The 19,375-nt window shown below is 40.3% G+C and overlaps 1 protein-coding gene across 1 annotated transcript; it reads left to right on the top strand.

Moving 5' to 3' along the window:
- Nucleotides 1-2,482: 2,482 nt before the first annotated feature.
- DYNLRB2 (dynein light chain roadblock-type 2) lies at nt 2,483-14,186 on the top strand. Its single transcript, XM_050922898.1, has 4 exons — nt 2,483-2,578; nt 3,090-3,165; nt 9,046-9,213; nt 11,005-14,186. Exons 1-4 carry the CDS (start codon nt 2,576-2,578, stop codon nt 11,046-11,048), a joined length of 291 nt encoding a protein of 96 aa, XP_050778855.1. The 5' UTR covers nt 2,483-2,575; the 3' UTR covers nt 11,049-14,186.
- Nucleotides 14,187-19,375: the final 5,189 nt, after the last annotated feature.

Below are 19,375 nucleotides of genomic sequence, written 5' to 3'. Positions count from 1 at the left end.
ACTTACTATCATATTAATTCCATTTGTAGGATTCCCCACAAAGATATATTTGTTAATTTTAAAAAGAGCCTATACCCATGCAGGGAGGGATTCAAGAGCCATTTAAGATGGAGTAGCAGCTAAACTGGAGGGTTCCTTATTCTTACCTCCATAGATCTCTGCAACTGAATCCCAGTTATTTGGGATGGGCACTGGGCAAAGAATTTCCCATGAAAGCCCACTAGTATCTTACACTTACAGGATGTGATCCTTCAACCCCCATTGACTGCAATGGGACTGTGTGAGTAAGGATCACTCCTGAAAATAAGGTTTTGCAGCATTAGACCCATGAAATATAATACATGCCTTTTAATTCAAAAACATCTACAGAACTGTGCTAATAAAAAGTTACCAGCCAGATGTTCCAGTTAGATTCAATAATCATGCACCAGTGCTTTCAATTGTTTAAAAATAAGGAAATCTTTGAAGGGACATTTCAATTCCAAGGATTCAGAACATTGTACTTTCTATTATGTGAAAACTGGGTGCATCTTTTCAGATTTCATAGTTGGTAGGTCTGAATTAAACATTTTGAAGAAAAATTAATTCCTTTCTGTTTACACAGAAAATGCACATCATACTGTTGGACATAACTCCAGTCACTCATATGAACCCATTCCTGTGCATATTCAGAAATCAATTACACCAGTGTAAATCCACAGAAACTCCATCAATTTGATTATCCTGATTTACACTGGTGTAAGAGACCAAAATATGGCCCATGTTTGGAGAAATTAAAAGTATAACTTCAATATGTGGGGCTGTCCTATATAATACAACAGCATTATACACAGGTGTTATTTTAATTCACTCATTAATAAGTTTCTAAATGAAGTAGACTTAAATAAAGGACCCACCAATTGCAGAATAGCAACAAACTGGTTTTTTGGTGGGTTGTTTTTTTGATTTGGTTTGCTTGTTCTGGTTTTCCTTGGTTGGTTTTCCAGAAGGTTTTATTGTTCTGTACTGGGTTTTTGGTGGTAGTACTTGCTGGGTTTGTTTGGGAAGATGCTGGTGGTGGTTTTCGTTTGGGTTGATTGGTTGGGGTTTTCAGGGAGGGGATGGTGGTGATGACTTTAGTCTGAGTTGGTTGGGTGCCTTTGTTTTGTTAGATGGCTGGGTTTGCTTGTTTCATTCAGTGGTGGGGTTTGGTGGGGGTGGTTCTTGTTGGGGTTGGTTGGGTGTGTTAGTTTCATTGGATGGTGAGGGATGGGGATGGTGGTTTTTGTCTGGGTTTGGTGGGTGTGTTAGTTTCATTTGGTGGGGGATGGTGGTTTTTTGTCAGGGCTGGTTGGGTTTGGTGGGGGATGGTGGTGGTGGGGTTTGTCTGAGTTGATTGGGTGTGCTAGTTTCATTGGGTGGTAGGGTTTGGTGGTGGTTTTTGTCAGGGTTGGTTAGATGTGTTAGTTTTGTTGGGGATGGTGGCGGGTTTTGTCAGGTTTGGTGGGGGATGGTGGTGGTGGGGTTTGTCTGGGTTGATTGGGTGTGCTAGTTTCATTGGGTGGTAGGGTTTGGTGGTGGTTTTTGTCAGGGTTGGTTAGATGTGTTAGTTTTGTTGGGGATGGTGGTGGGTTTTGTCAGGTTTGGTGGGGGATGGTGGTGGTGGGTTTTGTCAGGGTTGGTTGGGTGCGTTAGTTTCATTGGGTGGTGGGGGAATTGTCCGGGTTGGGTGCGTTAGTTTCATTGGGTGGAGGGGGGGTTGTCTGGGTTGGGTGTGTTAGTTTCATTGGGTGGAGGGGGGGTTGTCTGGGTTGGGTGTGTTAGTTTCATTGGGGGGTGTTGTCTGGTTGGGTGTGTTAGTTTCTTGGGGGGGGTTGTCTGGGTTGGGTGTGTTAGTTTCATTGGGTGGGGGGGTATCTGGGCTGGGTGTGTTAGTTTCATTGGGGGGGGGGTTGTCTGGGTTGGGTGTGTTACTTTCATTGGGTGGTGGGGGGGTTGTCCGGTTGGGTGTGTTAGTTTCATTGGGGGGGGTAATCTGGGCTGTGTGTGTTAGTTTCATGGGAGGGGGTTGTCTGGGTTGGGTGTGTTACTTTCATTGGGTGGTGGGGGGGTTGTCCGGTTGGGTGTGTTAGTTTCATTGGGTGGGGGGGGTATCTGGGCTGGGTGTGTTAGTTTCATGGGAGGGGGTTGTCTGGGTTGGATGTGTTAGTTTCATTGGGTGGTGGGGGGGTTGTCTCGGTTGGGTGTGTTAGTTTCATTGGGGGGGGGGTGGGTTGTCTCGGTTGGGTTTTTTCCTTTGAGGACCTGGGTTTCCGGGGGCGGGGGGGGTTGACGGCCGCTCCGCCCGCAGGGAGCTGTTCGGGGGCCCCACCGCCCCGGCTGCGGGGTCACAGCAAAGAGCAACGTGCTGCTGGAGAGGGGGCGACGTCCGGCGCGTACCTGGGACAGGAGGAGGTTCGCAGGGGGCGGGGCTGTTCCTCTGCCCTCCCCCCCGCACTTCCGCTCCCAGCAGCGCTTCCGGCACTGCCCCATAGCAACCGTTGCGAGGAGAAAGTCTAGGTCTGACGCGGGGGACTCCTGCTGCGCGTCCCTGGCCATGGTAACGGGGTGGAGCGGGGCATGCGGGGCGCTGGGTAGCGCCAGGTTCGGGGGCCCGGGAGGCCCCCAGCTGCAGTCTGCGGGAGCCCTGCCCAGCAGCCGGCGGGGGTGGGGCAGTCACTAGCCAGCTCTTGGGGGGCACAGCGGGCCCTATAGCACACAGGCTGGACATGGTGCGCGCTCTCCTAGATCCGCCTCCTGTCGGTGAGGAAAGCCCCACGGAGAGTCTTTGGGACCTGACCCAGACGCCATTGCCCCGCAGGGCACCTGCAGTGGGATGTGCTTACCTGTTCCTCTCTAGCCACTGCCTACGCAAATGCTGCTGCACGGATCCTCGTGCTTTGGCTCGCAGCACTTTTCTGCAGGGATGAAAACCAAGAAGCTAGTCAGCCCCCAGCAGGGTTCCATGAGTGTAAATGTGGGGAGAGGAGGGAGACACACACACTTTCATGAGAGAGCTGGGACACAGCAATATTACAGACTGTTAATTGTGATTTCATTTTGTTTTACAGGCAGAAGTAGAGGAAACACTAAAGAGGATTCAGGCACACAAAGGGGTTATTGGAACTATTGTTGTAAATGCAGAAGGTAAACATACTGCCGTTTATTAATCCAAAATAAATTTCAAAGAGGCACTGGATGTAACCACTTAAATCATTGCAATATATCCTTTGTTATTAAACAATGTAACTACTTTACGATATTTTGCAAAAATGTAATTGTTACAGGTTAGACTTTCAAAAATGCACATTCAGAACTGATGCATGCAAACCCTGATTTGTGCAACAAAAATGCACACACTTCTGTAAATCTGACTTTATATTTTTAATATGCTGCAGCTTTTTTAATTCAAGATACTGAAAGCCAGAAATATGGCAGATTCCAGAAGTTTCTGAATTAGGAGTTAAGTGGAGAAGCACTTGTTAAAAATCCATCACATTTTGGTTTTTTGGTCAGCTGTAGTTCTATTTTTATAATACTTTATAGTCTGCTAGTAACTATTAATATATGCATTGTTGTTGTGTTGGTCTCAGGATATTAGAGAGATGAGATGGGTAAGATAGTTGCTTTTATTGGAGAAGCTTTTGAGCTTACACAGATCTTTTCTTCAGGTCTGAGAAACAATATTTATAGTCTGATACCTTGCTACAGCATCTGCCATTAAGTCTTGGTGAGAATTGGTCAGAGACCACCATTTTTGTATGGCTTTTTAAAGTGTGCTATTTAGCCAAATGTGGGTTAGGAAAATTAAACCATATGATGTAGAGCTGAAAGGCCAGACTTACAGTACTGAATGGTTGGCCCTTGCCATAGCTCAGAAGGTGAAAAGGGAGCAGTAAACAGCCCCTCTTAGAATCATTCCTCTGTTTAATACCAACCTGTTTCACATTATAATATTGTAAAAGAAAAAACATTAGAAACTCACTTTCTCCCCATTCCCCACCCCCCCAAAAAAGACAAAAATATTGAGAGAAAAATATCTCACAACTAGAAATTAGGCTTAGGCTGCTGGGCAACAGCCTCAGGGCTGCTCTAACTTAAACTATTTCAGAGGTCTTCAAGTGTCTCCTTTGGTGGAAATAGTGGCTCCTGTATTATGGCACCTGGTCCTTGACCATAACCCTCACGTAGAGGGCTGCAAGTGGGGATGAGTGGGGCATGGGATGTAGTCAGATCTGCCAGTCCTGTGCTCCTGGAGGAATCCCCAGTTGTTCACTGAAGCCTGTTTGTGGGGCCAGGTTCTGATCCAGAGTATTTTTATTCTAGTCTCTCCCTCCACCCCAAGAAAAAACAGTGCATTAAATAGTTGAATATACTGTGGTAAAGCTCTGACAATCCCTTGTCACTTTCACAATCCAAATAAACCCAGTATCTATCTGTTGCCCTAGTAGCAGTTCAACAAGAGAAGGGAGAAAAACCAAGAGGAAATTAGAAGTGTTCTTTCAGAGGTTGGTAAATCTAGATAATTAATTTACATGCCTGGACAGGTCAAAGATGGTTCACCGGGTCACAGAATAGCTGTTGCAGGCCAAAAGAGAAATGCATGAACTGACATTAACAGTAATTGAACAATTGTATTGTGCCTGTGCATATTTGTGTCTTTCTATTAACTGTTTACTAGCTTGATGGTACAATTTGGTTTTAGGACAACTGTTTAGAAATAATACTATGTGACTTGGTCCAGTGAGCAATTATGCCCTGATTAACTTGCACACTTAAACTATGGAGAAAACCAACCATTTAAATGGTGATGGAAGAATAACTGATCAGTGTTTGGAATTTGCAGATTAATTGATGGTTTTAGTTTTTTGTTCTTATGGATGGATGTTTAATTGGTTCATCCATAATATTTGAATAGGAAAATAACCCCAATATTTTTTAAACTTTGTTAATTTCAAGAGCAGTAGTGCTTAAAACGGGGATAGGCAACCTATGGCACGGGCGCCGAAGGCTGCACACGAGCTGATTTTCAGTGGCATTCACACTGCCCAGGTCCTGGCTACCAGTCCGGGGGGCTCTGCATTTTAATTTAATTTTAAATGAAGCTTCTTAAACATTCTGAAACCTTATTTACTTTACATACAACAATAGTTTAGTTATATTTTATAGACTTCTAGAAAGAGACCTTCTAAAAAGGTTTAAAATGTATTATTGGCATGCGAAACCTTAAATTAAAGTGAATAAATGAAGACTCGGCACACCACTTCTGAAAGGTTGCTGACCCCTGGCTTAAAATGTTGCCTACTTTATGGAAACAATATTTTTCTTATTTTTGTTGTCTTAAATTTTTAAAGGAAGAATGTTTTCTTTATTCAGATTATGGAAGTTTGAGTTTCTACTTTGACTTTTCAAATATTGTGAATCTTGTTTGCATGAAAGAAAGCAGTCTTCTCAGCACCGCTTCATTGACATAATACAAGTACAGTATTCTTTCTCTCACAGATCTGCTAATGCACCTGATCTTCACCTACACTTTTAGGCACGCTCTTATGTCATTGTTTACAGGTTATCATGGTTGTAGTATCTTTAAAGACTAACAGAGTACAATCATCATCATATTCCTGTTCCTGGGTCTCAGTTTCCTTGCACAGGCAGGTCAGAACACCATCTCTCTGGATTGACCCATTGGGTCACTGATAGAGAGCATGAGGCCCTCCCTGTGTTCTGTTCCAGCTGCCATCTCCTCACCTCCCTCTACAATAGGGGTCAGCAACTTTTCAGAAGTGGTGTGCCGAGTCTTCATTTATTCACTCTAATTTAAGGTTTCACATGCCAGTAATACATTAACATTTTTAGAAGGTCTCTTTCTATAAGTCTATCATATAGAACTAAACTATTGTTGTATGTAAAGTAAATAAGGTTTTTAAAATGTTTAAGAAACTTCATTTAAAATTAAAATAAAATGCAGAGCCCCCCGGACCAGTGGCCAGGACCCAGGCAGCGTGAGTGCCTCTGAAAATCAGCTCGTGTGCCACCTTCGGCACGTGTTCCATAGGTTGCCAACCCCTGTGCTAGAATCTTTTCTGGCCAGAGTCAATCAAGGATCTCCCAGGACATGTGCATTTACTTCAGAGATGTTGCATCCAATTATATTGGGGGCAAATGTAACAAACTCGCTCTTAAACTGTGGGCATATCCAAGATACGAGAAAGCTAGCGTGACCAGGCCACCACCTTTCAAGAAAGTCAGGTTCATGACTGCATGCCTGATTTGTGTAACTGGTTCCCCAACTATCCAGAATTACTAGTTGCATGTACAGTTACCTGAGACTTTGCCCACACAAATTAAATGTACTTCTTGAAAAATGACTATTTATTTTAATGTTCCTGGATGGAAAGGAACAGATTTTCAAACAAGCTAGTCATACATATTAAATGTACATTTGTGTGACTAACTTGTTTGAAAATCTGTTCCTTTCCATCCAGGAGCATGAAAAATAACTGCATATTTATTTTAAAGACGTCAGTATTTGAAGTCAGAAGACCAATTAGAATTAGTGGTCCAATAGCCACTTCATTTTTATTTTTTTTTGCCAGGTGTCTACATTTTTCTAAAAAGAGATTAAAGTGCCTATTTTTAAACAGAACAAACTTGTTTTCGTCTTTCTTTTAAAGTGGTTAACAATGTAAATAAAATGGTGATAAAATTCCTGAAACAAGCACATAGTATTGAACATCTTGTTTAAAATAATATGTAGTAGAGTTAATTTAAGAAAAGAGTACGGTTTGTTACACCTGATAGAGCTGTATTCAATTGTTTGAATTGAAAATGTTTCCAGATTGATTCTGTCTTTCACACACAAGATCACTAGTTTAAAAATTATCTGCCCTGGTGGTTTCTCTGTTAATATCCAGTTTGTTCCACAAACTGAGCATCAGTTCCTTTTAAATCTAGGGAAATTACTAATGTCAGCCATTCATTTTCAGGTTATTTTTGGCCAGACATTTCACTGTATTTACACCTTTAGAGACGGATAGATTTTATTAAAGATGCTGAGTTTGTTGGAATGGTCATTTGGTTTCAAGCTCATCTAAACTTGATATTTTTATTCATTGCTGCTTTTTAAGTGACTGTTGCCCTATCTACACAATGTGATTATGTAGATGTTCTCTCACTAATGTAGTGCCTGAGAGCACCTGTCTTTGTCCATATTAAATCCCTACTTCCAAATTTGCCTGAGTTCAGTTTCAACATACTAAGGTTTCACAGATATGAGAGACAGAATATATTTATTAGGTCATCCTGTTATATCCCCTTGCAGTGAAAGATTTTCCTTGAACAAGATAAACCCAAAATGATCTCATTTTTTGATTAAATTGCTCAAGGGATGCTTTTCTAAAGAGATTAGGAAATAGTTTAAGAGATCTAACTCTTTGGAACTTTTTCCAAATATTTGTCGTCAATGTTCCCTTTATCACTTTCATCCAATTGTTCCCTTTTGTATTTTCACTTTTCTTCAGATGTCGTCCTTCAAATATATTTTAAAGTTGTTATATTCCTTCAATACTTTTTTAGCCAAGATTTACAATATTTGTATTTTTAATCTTTCCTCATAAAATCAGTCACTCCTTCCTCTTAAATTTTAATTGCTCCTTTCTGGATTATTTACAATGTTAAAATGTTTTGTGGCATTGGGATATGCAAAATTCTATCCATTATTTAGGAGCTGTACCATCATCAGTATGTAAATAGGGAGTATTGTCTCACAGGCTTGTGACATGATGCCTCTGGAAGCAGTCCAAAAGCGAGGTAGCTTTTTATAAGTGAAGCAAAAATATTAAGCCCTAATAGTTTTGAGTTTTGCAGTTACACCATAATTGTAAAGACATCTTTTGTTCTGACTGCATAGTCTACAGATATGGAAATAATTATTTGACAGAATATTACAATTAATTCATCAAAATGAATGTTGATGTTACATTGTCAGACTTGTAGTAGTAGGTCAAACATTCGTAATATTTTGGATCTATATAATGTAGACTATCTATTGTCAGCATGTTGTATTGCAATTTTAAAAGAGCAGTTCTAGAAGATGCAATATGCTCACCAAATGCAAATACACCATTTTACCATAGTCTCCTTTGGTATTTGACAAATTATAAATTTCCAATCCTATTCCATCATTAAACATGTAAAATGCTTATTATATACAGTTGGCTAAAATGATTGTTAGATGGTTTATATTTAAAATACTCATAGTAAAAATATGTAAAAAGCAGCAACATTTAATGTAATCTTAAATAGATGACCCAATGAAACATGTAAGTACTGTGGGCTAGATTTTTAAAGGTATTTAGGTGTCTAAAGATATAGACAGACACCTAGTGAGATTTTTCAAAAGCTTCTAGGCATCTAACTGCCATTGACTTCAGGTTCGGAGATCCTTTTTGAAATTTGGCTGTATGTATTAGTAAGGCTAATATTTTGTCAGATATTTTTAGTAAAAGTCAGGGACAGGTCACGGGCAATTAAAAAAAAAATCATAGAAGCCAGTGACCTGTCCGTGACTTTTAGGAAAACTAGACATGGCAAAATGGGGAGCTCAAATGTGGGGTCCACCCTATGCCCACAGAGGCTGGGCAGCTGCAGGGTCCTGCTCCAAGCAGGCCCCCACTGTCCACAGCAACCAGGAGCTCCAAGAGTCCCCCTGACACCCACATAGTTCAGAGCTCTGAGGTACCTCCCCCCAGGCAGCAGGGGTGCCCCACAGCTCCCCACAGCTGCAAGCTGCTGGGGCTGAATTCACGGAGGTCACTGGAAGTCACTGATTCTCTAACTTCTGGGACCTCAATGAAAAAATCATAGCCTTATGTATTAGTATTAAGCAATGTAATTGTTTTTCCTATACAATATAAAACCCAAAATATAGTGAAAAATTTCTCTTGTTTTGTTTGCCACTTTGTTAATGTGACAGACATTAAAAGATTTTAATAATAAAATTGCTTTAATATGCCTGTTTGTTTCCAGGAATTCCAATCAGAACAACTCTAGATAATTCTACAACAGTACAATATGCAGGTCTTCTTCATCAGCTCACAATGAAAGCGAGGAGCACAGTGAGAGATATAGATCCTCAGAATGATCTAACCTTTCTTCGGATCAGATCTAAGAAACATGAAATCATGGTAGCCCCAGGTAATTTAAGATTTCTGTTCCTAAAATATTGTTAAAATTTTGTGCTGTAAGTTTCTCAAAGCGCAAAGCTACTGTAGAACATGTATGATATATGAAAACAAAAGTATAAGAGGTAACTTCTTGCTTTTGCTATAAGTCCTTTACATTTGGATAGGGTGCGCACAGCATTGTTCACTTCTTTTGTCTACATAGACAGCTACACTAGCATCTTGATGCATAAGGATTATAGTATAGAAGACTTGAGCAAGAAGATAAGACCAGATTTCACAGAAATGTAGGTCTAAGGGACCTCAAGAAGTCATCGAATCCAGCCTCCTGCACTTGGGCTGGACCAAGTATCCCTGACAACTGTTTGTCCAACCTGTTCTTAAAAGCCTCCCTTGGAAGCCTATTCCAGAGCTTAAAAATTATGTAGTTTTTCCTAATAGCTAACCTAAATCTCCCTGGCTGCAAATTAAGCCCATTACTACTTGTCCTGTTTTCAGTGGACATGGATAAATATTGCTCACTCTTCCCTTGTTAACAGCCTTTAACACATTTTGAAGACATATCAGTTCTCCCCTCAGTCTTCTTTTCTCAAAACTAAACATGACCAATTTTTTTTAAACCTTTCCTCAGAGGTCAGATTTTCTAAAAAATTTATCATTTTTTTTTTCTCTCCCCTGGACTTTCTTCAATTTATTCACATCTTTCCTAAACTGTGGTGCCCAGAATTGGACACAGTACTACAGTGGAAACTTCACCAATGCTGAGTAGAATAGGACAGTTACCTCATGTATCTTATTTACAACACTCCTGTTGGAGCTAATTAGCTTTTAGTAAACACGGCAAATGTGTTCACTTTTTTCACAAATACCAAACGAACCACTAATGATCATCCATCTATTGTTGTTTCTAAGAACAGATTTTTAATCTGATACTGTGCAGTATGTACCAAGCTTCTCATTGTTCATAAGATTGTTTCTTTTACAATATATAGGTCACTGATCACACAAGTGGTATTAGCACCACTAATATAACAATTATCATTGAATTACTTATTTGTCTTATTCATCTTAAGTACAAATGTTTTTGATTTGCTTTGGGTTGTTTCCCCTAATTAGTATGGATAAGGGGCCAGATCCTTAGCTACGGCCAAGGAGCATACACCACAAATTGAGGCAGCCAGGACGGGGAGTGCAAAGGTGCTGTGATTGTGTGCGCGCGCTAGACTGGTACCCCAGCATATATTATGCTGGCTGCCAACTACCCGAATGGGTAAAAATATCAGCTGAGAATGTGTAGGGTATAAAGATGACCCAACCTTGCCCCTAATGCTGTCAGTAGGGAGGGAGATAGCATTGGATTCTCTATACTTGTACCACCATAATACCCCTTACATTGAGGTAATCCTCACAGTGCCAGATATACTGATTCTGTCGTCAGATTCCACCGGCAGCACAGTGCAAAGTGGCTGCACTGATGCCACTGACTCACTGTTCCTACTAGAAATCATACGTAACTCCAGTGAAGACAATGCAGTTACATTGGTGTAAAACCAATATAAGCTTATTCGCGCCCTATTACTTTGGGATACCAATTAGTTGACAATTAATAGTAAAAGACTGAAATCATTTTTGTCAAGCATGTTTTAGGGTATAAATTCAAACATTTATTTCTGTTAAGATAGTTTGCCCTGATTGATTTATTCCTACTAGTAAACCAGTAGCCAGATGTTAATATTTCTGAAATATTAATTTAAATATTTGTTTTTCTTGATTTTGATTACAATATTCTTGTATCTCTTCACAGATAAGGAGTATCTTCTAATTGTTATTCAGAACCCATGTGAATAGACTTGCCGCAACAATATTTTTAGAGATACCAATGCAGCTGTACTTTTTAAAGTCATAATCCTTTGATTATTTTCAAACATACCACTGAGTTCTTACATAATGTATGTAACTTGTCATTGCTGAAACTTTTCCAAGCTAATATTCTCAGTTGTAGCTGTACTTTAACTTATGCTTGAGCAAAACAAACATTGTATGTGTAGATAAATACTCAGAAGAGCAACATGTTAAAAACCTTTTGTTAATGGATTTTCTGGCTAATTCTTGGAACTAAAGAATTCTCTTTACATCACAAGTTTAGGTGGTTTTTTTTTTTTTAAAGCAGGAATCACATTTCATGGAAGTTAGTAACTTGTGTATGTACTTGTAACTGTACTCATATAAACTCAAGAATACAGGATTAAATAGGTTACTCATCTCGGTTCCATTGGGTTAAAGAGGACTGTGTTTTGTCTCTGTAACTTCTGCATTTTGGTCATTCTAAAGAAATAATTTTACTTCCACCTTAAGTACCCTTCAGTTTCTAATGAACAATTGAATCACAACAGCTTCAGTTAAATATTTAAAGCTAATGCTGAAGAAAGGTCCAGATGAAGAGAATGGCCCTTCCACCTTGAATTAATGCAAAACTTATTAATTTGTGTTTACTGGCAATTCTAGATAGTGCTTCTAAGTAACTCATCAAAACTCTTGATAAAACACTCAGATGTGACCACCTTCAAATCCAGCATGTACTGAATACAGTGAGCCATTTCTTCCAGCATATTTTGCAACACTGCCACAGATCTTGCAGTTCTCTCCAAAACTGGAAACCTGTTCAGACCATTGTTTTAAATCAGACAGTTAAAGTGTACGTAGATTTTGATGTTACTAATGATTCTTTAAAATTCTTTAAAACTTTTTCAGCATCACTAGGTCAAGAATGGTTTTATGCTAATATTTCATCATGGGGCAGGGGGTAGGAACAATCTGGAAATTAGAAGTGGTAGGAAGCCTGGCTAAAGAGACCCAGGGATAAAATGAATCCAGTTGCTTGGGAATAACAGAAGCCAAAGGGATGGTTATTGATGGTACAGCCACAGTATAATATCCATTTGCTGGGTGACAATTGAAAATATGAATGGCTGTCATGAAAAGGACCATTACATGGAAATAAATATAGCAAATCAATCTCTTTACACACTGAAGTAAAATAAAGCAGAGCAGATGTTTGAACATTGCTAATGTACTCTGTGCTGTACAAGAAAACACTCCCTACTTCCTATGGTCTTTCATCTAAATTATTAGTTCTAAATTTAAAGTGACAACAGTTCATTAATGAATGCTGGCAAATATGTACCAAAACTAAGTTTTCAATTTATCACCTTCCCTAGTTCTGTGGTAGTAATGCTTCTTAACAGCATGCCAGTCATTGTCAAATGTCTAATTAACCTTTATTCATAAAAGAAATACTTTGGCATTTTGGGGGATATCCTGTGTAACAAGTCAAAGTCAGTGTGTCTGGCTTTCCTTTCACTTCCTCTAGTTAGCTTCTGGACTAATTCTACTGCAGATCAACAGTCACAGCAGTGTTGAAGGGTGGAGATGTAACCCCATTCTTATTGTCTATTTTAGATTATTTTCCTTTTTGTTAACAAATAACTAAATTAATATCCAATATATTGTTTTTGCATTATATTACTCCAGCAAACTGCTGAAGTTAGTCCTTACTGTGTAATATTTTCTAACTTGTCAAAAATATCAGATGGCATCACCTCTTAATACCTTCCAGCGCCATGAAAATTGTCCTTCAGTCAGACATGGCAGTACTCATGCATAGAGAAAAGCTTTGTACATGGCAATATTTGTTCTTCACTTCTGTTATCATTCTTTTGTGTGTGTAAACGTCTTTCAAACTTTAATCTGATATTCTTCAAGCAACTGATTTTCACTTTGATTTGGGTCCCAGTTTATCAAAGTACTTGAAGGGGTTAAGTACATTATTGAATAGAGATGAACTTAAGTTCAAAGTTAAATTTAAGCATGGATTTAAAGCCAGTTGAAATGAGACTTAAGCCCATGTTCAAAAGTAAGCACAGACGTAATTGCCGAAAAGGGGCTCTAATGTGTAGAAATGGTTTATAAGTCATTATATGCAATCTTCAAAATGTCCAAATAATGCTCACAAATTCATTCCCATCACAACTCATGTTAGAAGCCCTGGCAGTCATGGATGCAGATCTGAGGGCAAAGTCTGGTCCACTGTTGGCAGTGTAACTAGTGACAGTTGCATGAAATTGCAAGCCGAGTTTTCTGTTCCTGAGTGTACTGTAGAGTCTTTACCAAGGCTCCTTACAAGCTGTGCAAGTATATGCAGTATTAGCAACATTCTCATTACAGACTATAAATATATAATGAAATAGCCTGCTGTTTTTATTTCCATTTTCTATTAGAAAGCTACTGGATAGAGCTGTGGTTTTTCAACAGAAAAAAGTAAAAATTGAGAGAATATCCATAATCTCAGTGGAATCTGCTGTCAGCAGATTCATCTGAACAAAGGTGGGGAAGTAACAGAAGGAAAAGCAGAATCAGAGGATGAGACTGTAATTTTAAAATTACAGTGCAAAACTATTACTTAAGACTGCTCAGGCTATGGTGAAGTTAGTGTTTAGGTGATAAAACCACCAGTGTAATCTCTACTAGCCAATTGTATTTAGAATCCTGATAACATTTAACCAGGAGAAAAAGAATTTCAGTGACATCCATAGTATTCTTTAAAAGACTAATTTTATGGATAATGGTTGGCTGATCGACTAAACTAGCATGTTCTGAGTTAATCAGAATGCTGCTTTTCTCTCAGCCACCATCACTCAAGTGTTCCAACATCCATCTGACAAAAATATCACATCACACATTTGGAATGATAAAAATAAACTATTGTAATTGCAATAGAAATCTGTCACTGGGTCATTCTCCCACTTTAAAAATACAACATCCATCTTGGCTTTGCCTCAACATTTATTTTTGACAAATGTTGAACCTCTCCTGAGACACCACCTAGTGCCTGTCATCTGTCCCATTTACAATAATAATGCAAGCCAGTTGTTTATCCGCTTCAAGTTTTACTTATCTGCCATTTAGCATGAACATCTTTGAGCAATACATTTGCATGTTGTAGTTTGTTACAAAGTGGGCTGTGGGCATGTGTAATTCAGCTGGATGAGATATGCACTTAATGAGTTAGTGTACATTACATTCTGCATGTAGAAATATTCAGGTCACTTTTTCAAATGTACTTTCAGCTCAACCTTTCTGAATTTTAGGTAGATGTGGTTTAACATGAGTAAAGCATTGTTAGAATTCTTCTTTAGGAATCGATGAAAGAATGATTCACAAACTCCCTACAAGTGACAAAAAGTACATGATCTAATTGATTGTCATCTGATTTGTCACTGCTGCAGATCTGTAGGAATTTACAAGTCACCTCTCTTGCCAAAACAAGAACAGTGCATCTTCATGCTACAAAGATTTTTTAAAAAGTATTTAGTAGTGTAAAAGAGGGTATTAAATATTCAGTCACAGCAACACTAAAAGATCCCATATTTGCTAACAGAATTTAGTGTGTTCATAGATCATATAGAAAGCACCAAAAACAAACAGGAATTCCCCTAACTCAATATTTCAGTGCTAGTGACTAAGGTTTCATATCTTTGTTTTTTGTCATGTGTTACTAATAGTCACCAGTCTAAATCCCAGTGAAAAATTTTTTACATGTGCTGAAGACATCTTTATTAGCACACAAATTAGAACTCTTCAAAAAGCTTGCTTTTAACATCTGTTCTGTATAGTCTTCTCTTATTTCACATCCTGCTGTAAATTTAACCTAACAAGGTGAGCTATTTGGACAACACCAGAGTCCCTGAAGGAACATTGTCTGATCATAAATATTAATAATGATGAACTTGAAAAGACCAGCTTAATAAAATACCTGAAAATGCAATTAGACACCATTACTATTACTGCCAAGAGTTATGCACCTGGTTTCAATGTTACATGGCAACAGCAGCATTTCAGTCAATGTGGGCTTCCCCTAATTCGGGACAAGTCCTGCCTCTATTATGTGCATAAGTAGTCCCTAACAGCAGATATAGCTGTTGGACTGGCCCCATAGAAAAAAAAACACAGTATAAATATACTGGTGGTTGCCCTTTTATTATGTTCTGTTTACCATGATTGTCTAGAGATTAGTATTACCTGGGCTGCAAAATATTTTTTTGCATTTCAGGGAGTCAAATTAGAGGAGTCAACAGCAGTACAATAATTTTTTCTCTTTTCCTGGACAAATTAAAACACAGAGTTGTATTGGTTACTAGAGAGATTTAGGTCACAACAACAAGGCTCAGTTATATGACTTTGCCGTGGCCTTGGGAGCAAGTGTGGCAAATACTCTTGCAAGATTGCATTGGGTGTTTCACCCCTTACTTGATGATTTGGAGCCTTTCTTGAATCATACCATGAATATTTTTCAAAGAAAATCAGCATTTGGCTTGATTCACTTTTCACTTGCATTGGTTCTGCACCATTGATTTCAATGGAATTATTCTCAATTTACTAGTGGGGAGGGAGGCCACTCTGCCTCTTGTATTGGGTGGTAACCCTCGGGTCGCACTGGCAGAGCTGAGTTGTAAGTGGTCTATAGGTCTGGGCCCATCTAACAGAGGCAAACAAGAAATAATAATCGGGTGCTCATGTTCCCACCCTTGGATGGAGCAGGGCACACAGGAGTCTTTAGCTTGCAGCCCCTCAGCTGTGGTCAGTACGTAACAGTTTGGAACTCTAGCCCTTTGGGCAGAGCCCGAGCAGAGAGCAGCCTGTAGCCTAAGCCTCCTGGCCAAGACAGCCATCTAACACACAGACAGTCTGGGGCTCCAGCCCTTTGGGTGGGGCAGAGCCAGGAACAGGCTTTAGCCTCAGCTTGTGGGCCAAGGCAGCCAGCAAACACTCAGTTAGGTAAGGATGAGCACCCAGTCTAGGGGCTCCAGAAGGGGGGAACACCCACACAATCTAGCATCCTAGCTTGCCAGACGGTAGACTGACACAGACCTCCTGGCATATGGTGAGGAGTCAGCTACTCCAGTGGTAGGGTGGCAGGGGTAGGGGGATGCCGGCCCACCCAACTCCACCACTTCCCAGCCCAGGGCAGAGGGGTCTCCCAGTGGGTAAGCAGGGATCCAGCTGCAACACACTGACCTAGAAGCAGTCAGCCACATAGCCAGACAGTCAAGGGCTGTCCTAGGCTACTTCCTACTTCCCTGGGGTTTGGTATCTCTGGAATCCACAGGTCCTCTGGGTACACAGTGAATGATAGTCGCAGCAACTACTCTTCTGGGTCCGTCTCCTCCGGGGGCGGGGTGCTGCAGAGCGCCAATTCAGCCCCCAGGTGGCAGAGCAGAGGCATCCATCTCCTTCCCTGGCTCCCACTCAACTGAGCTGCAGAGACCTCCTTTTATGCCCTTTACTTCCTATCCTGCCCCGGTATTTCCGGTGAGGGGGTGGTGCGGGTTCAGCTCTGCCCACCAGAGGGAGTGTAGCGATCCCTCCCTCTCCAGCCTGCAAGGAGGCCACTCTGCCTCTCCACACCCTGCTGTAAAGTGGGGGCGCGGCCGGGCGCGCAGGGGAAGGGAAAAAAATCACACCCATAGTCCAGAGTCTATACCTCTTGTACCTAGGAGAGTTCTCTTTTTGACACATCCTCAATGCTCTGTATTCTAGAGGTAGACTATATTGGGCCATACCATTCATCACTCAAGATCGCATAAAGCAGCAGCTTACGGACTAAACTCAAGATGTCTTGTTTAGACATGATTGGGGGAGTTGGGGCAGAAATCTTTGTAGAGAGGACCAACAAAAATTATGAAATAGACAGTTGTGGGTTACAAATTTTACAATATGGTGTATATTTAATAGTAAAATAGCACTTTTATAGTGCTTTACATTTAAAAGCACTGTAGAACGGGTGGGCTGAATCCTACACTCCTTACTCAGGATTAAGTTAATAGGAGCAGCAGATGCTCCACTTATTTTGGTGTCTATGAAGTCCATAGTTAAGTCAAGAAGAAGATGGATACAAAACATGGCAATCTACATTCAAACCAACCAGAGCAACTTTTCAAAAAGTGGACGTGAAACTCCAGGGCCTGGTGAAATTATTCCTACTACACCTCTATCCCAATATAACACTGTCCTTGGGAGCCAAAAAAATCTTACCGTGTTATAGGTGAAACCACGTTATATCGAACTTGCTTTGATCTGGAGTGTGCAGCCCTGCCCCCCCCCCCACCCCCCGGAGCACTGCTTTACCGCGTTATATCTGAATTCGTTTTATATCAGGTCGTGTTATATTGGGGTAAAGGTGTACTACATTCCTCTTACCAGAAGGGCAATGTACACATGTCAGATGGGCAACCACAGAATGGTCTTGCCAAAAGCTATGTTGGACAATATTAGCAGTGCTAGTACTAAAACCAATATCTCAAGTGGTAGTCCAACATCTTATCCACTAAGTCAGAAACTCTGTCATACAAAATTACTTCCAATCTCTGCACTTAGACCCCAGTTCAGGAAAGCACTAAAGTACATGTTTAGTTTTAAGCATGTGAGTAGTTCCTTTAAAATTAACAGAACTAACCGTGTGCTTAAAGGCAGGCATGTACTTAAGTACATTGCCAATGAGGACCTTGGGTAAAACAGGAGTAAAACAAAGTCTGATGAAGTGGGTATTCACCCACAAAAGCTTATGCTCCAATACTTCTGTTATTCTATAAAGGTACCACAAGACTCTGTCGCCTTTTACAGATCCAGACTAACACACCTCCCCCTCTGATACAGGAATAAAAGGGTTCATCGTATATTGTAAAGGTTTGCAAAATTCTACTGGAAATCTCATGAAAGACCTCCATGAGATTTCTGGGGTATGAGTGGCTCATGGTATATCAGTGTTTCCAATACTGGCCAGAACCCCGAACACAAGATTCAAATAAAGATTAAATATAATGAAAAATGTTTATTCAAACCTATTCAACATGCATCCTGCATAGGAAAATAAATTTCAATTAGTAATGGACTGATAGCCATGGAGCTGGTGTCTTAGTAAGGAATTATTATTGCCAACTGTGAAAAGCTGCCAGTTTCGTTCTAATCTACTAATTATCTGCAACAATTTATGGTTAGTGTCCACCACCTGAATTATCTGCTTGTCTGCCAAGCAGCATGGATTTCAGCATAAAACTCTGGAACTAAACTGGCAAGCTAAGTGGACCCTTGAAAGCAATATTTCAAGCACATGTGATTGCACCAGGAAGAGGAAATTGTAAATGGTATTAGCTCCTTTAAGGGAATGGACTGAAAAATGCAGACTATCCCTAATAGGTGCTGGAACTAGGTGCTGTTGCACCCCCCGGTTTGAAGTGATTTCCATTATATACAAGGCTTAAAGTTTGGCTCAATGGCTCTCAGCACCCCCACTAGAAGACTGTTCCGGCACCATTGCCATCCCTGGTTAAGCAAGGATTTCATTTGCTGCGCATGTTGTTAAAAGATGTTTAGCACTTAAGCATAATTCAGAGGCAGAGGAGAATCTAGTCTAGCCTCTTTCCAATGCCAGATTGCTCATTTCAGAATATTCTCCAAGGCAGATTGTACAATCGGATTTTGCTATTATTCCAGTAGCATCTAGAACGTGCTAGGCATTCTCTATACACACAAGACATAGTTCTTGACCTGAAGACCTGACCGCCTAAGGGCCTGATTCTCCTCCTTTCACTTATGTGTAAAGCACAAAATGCACTACAATAGCCCGGCTATGGTCCTTTATTGCTCATGAGTATTACTGTGGCTTCAGAAAATTTAAGCACCTGAAAGAGTGCCGTTCTTCATAATTCCAGCTCTGCTGAGACATGCTCAGTGATAGCCATTTCTAATATAGATAAGAAAGAGCGGATATTAAACCGGAACATCTCCACATCCTTCTCTCGTAATTTCTAGCAGAAATCTACCTCAAGCACTTTCTCAGCCCCATGGAGTGAGTGTCAGTTATTGCAGATGGCATTGTGGGCTGCCTAAGAGGAAGACCCAGAGGTGAGAGCTGACATGCTACTGTCAGTGAGGAATCTGTATTACTGCACTTTATAATCCAGCATGAGAAAATGAAGAAAGGGTGTTGTCGAATTTTGTTAGTTTTTTTCTGGGGGAAAAAGAGGAATTTCTGTTTTTGTTTTGCTTTTTACTCAAGAAATAATCCTGGTTTTAAGGCGAAATCTCAAATTTCATTTACATAAAGATCGATTTTTGCA

This window comes from Gopherus flavomarginatus, chromosome 14 (genome assembly GCF_025201925.1).
Source record: "Gopherus flavomarginatus isolate rGopFla2 chromosome 14, rGopFla2.mat.asm, whole genome shotgun sequence".
NCBI classification, from domain to species: domain Eukaryota; kingdom Metazoa; phylum Chordata; order Testudines; family Testudinidae; genus Gopherus; species Gopherus flavomarginatus.
The sequence above is the reverse complement of the archived record's forward strand: the minus strand, read 5'-3'. Positions and strand labels throughout refer to the sequence as shown.

Excerpts from the sequence above, each read along its gene's own strand:
- DYNLRB2 (XM_050922898.1), top strand. Across the intron at positions 3,166-9,045 it reads TATTGTTGTAAATGCAGAAG|GAATTCCAATCAGAACAACT; the intron begins GTAAACATACTG and ends GTTTGTTTCCAG. Across the intron at positions 9,214-11,004 it reads TGAAATCATGGTAGCCCCAG|ATAAGGAGTATCTTCTAATT; the intron begins GTAATTTAAGAT and ends ATCTCTTCACAG.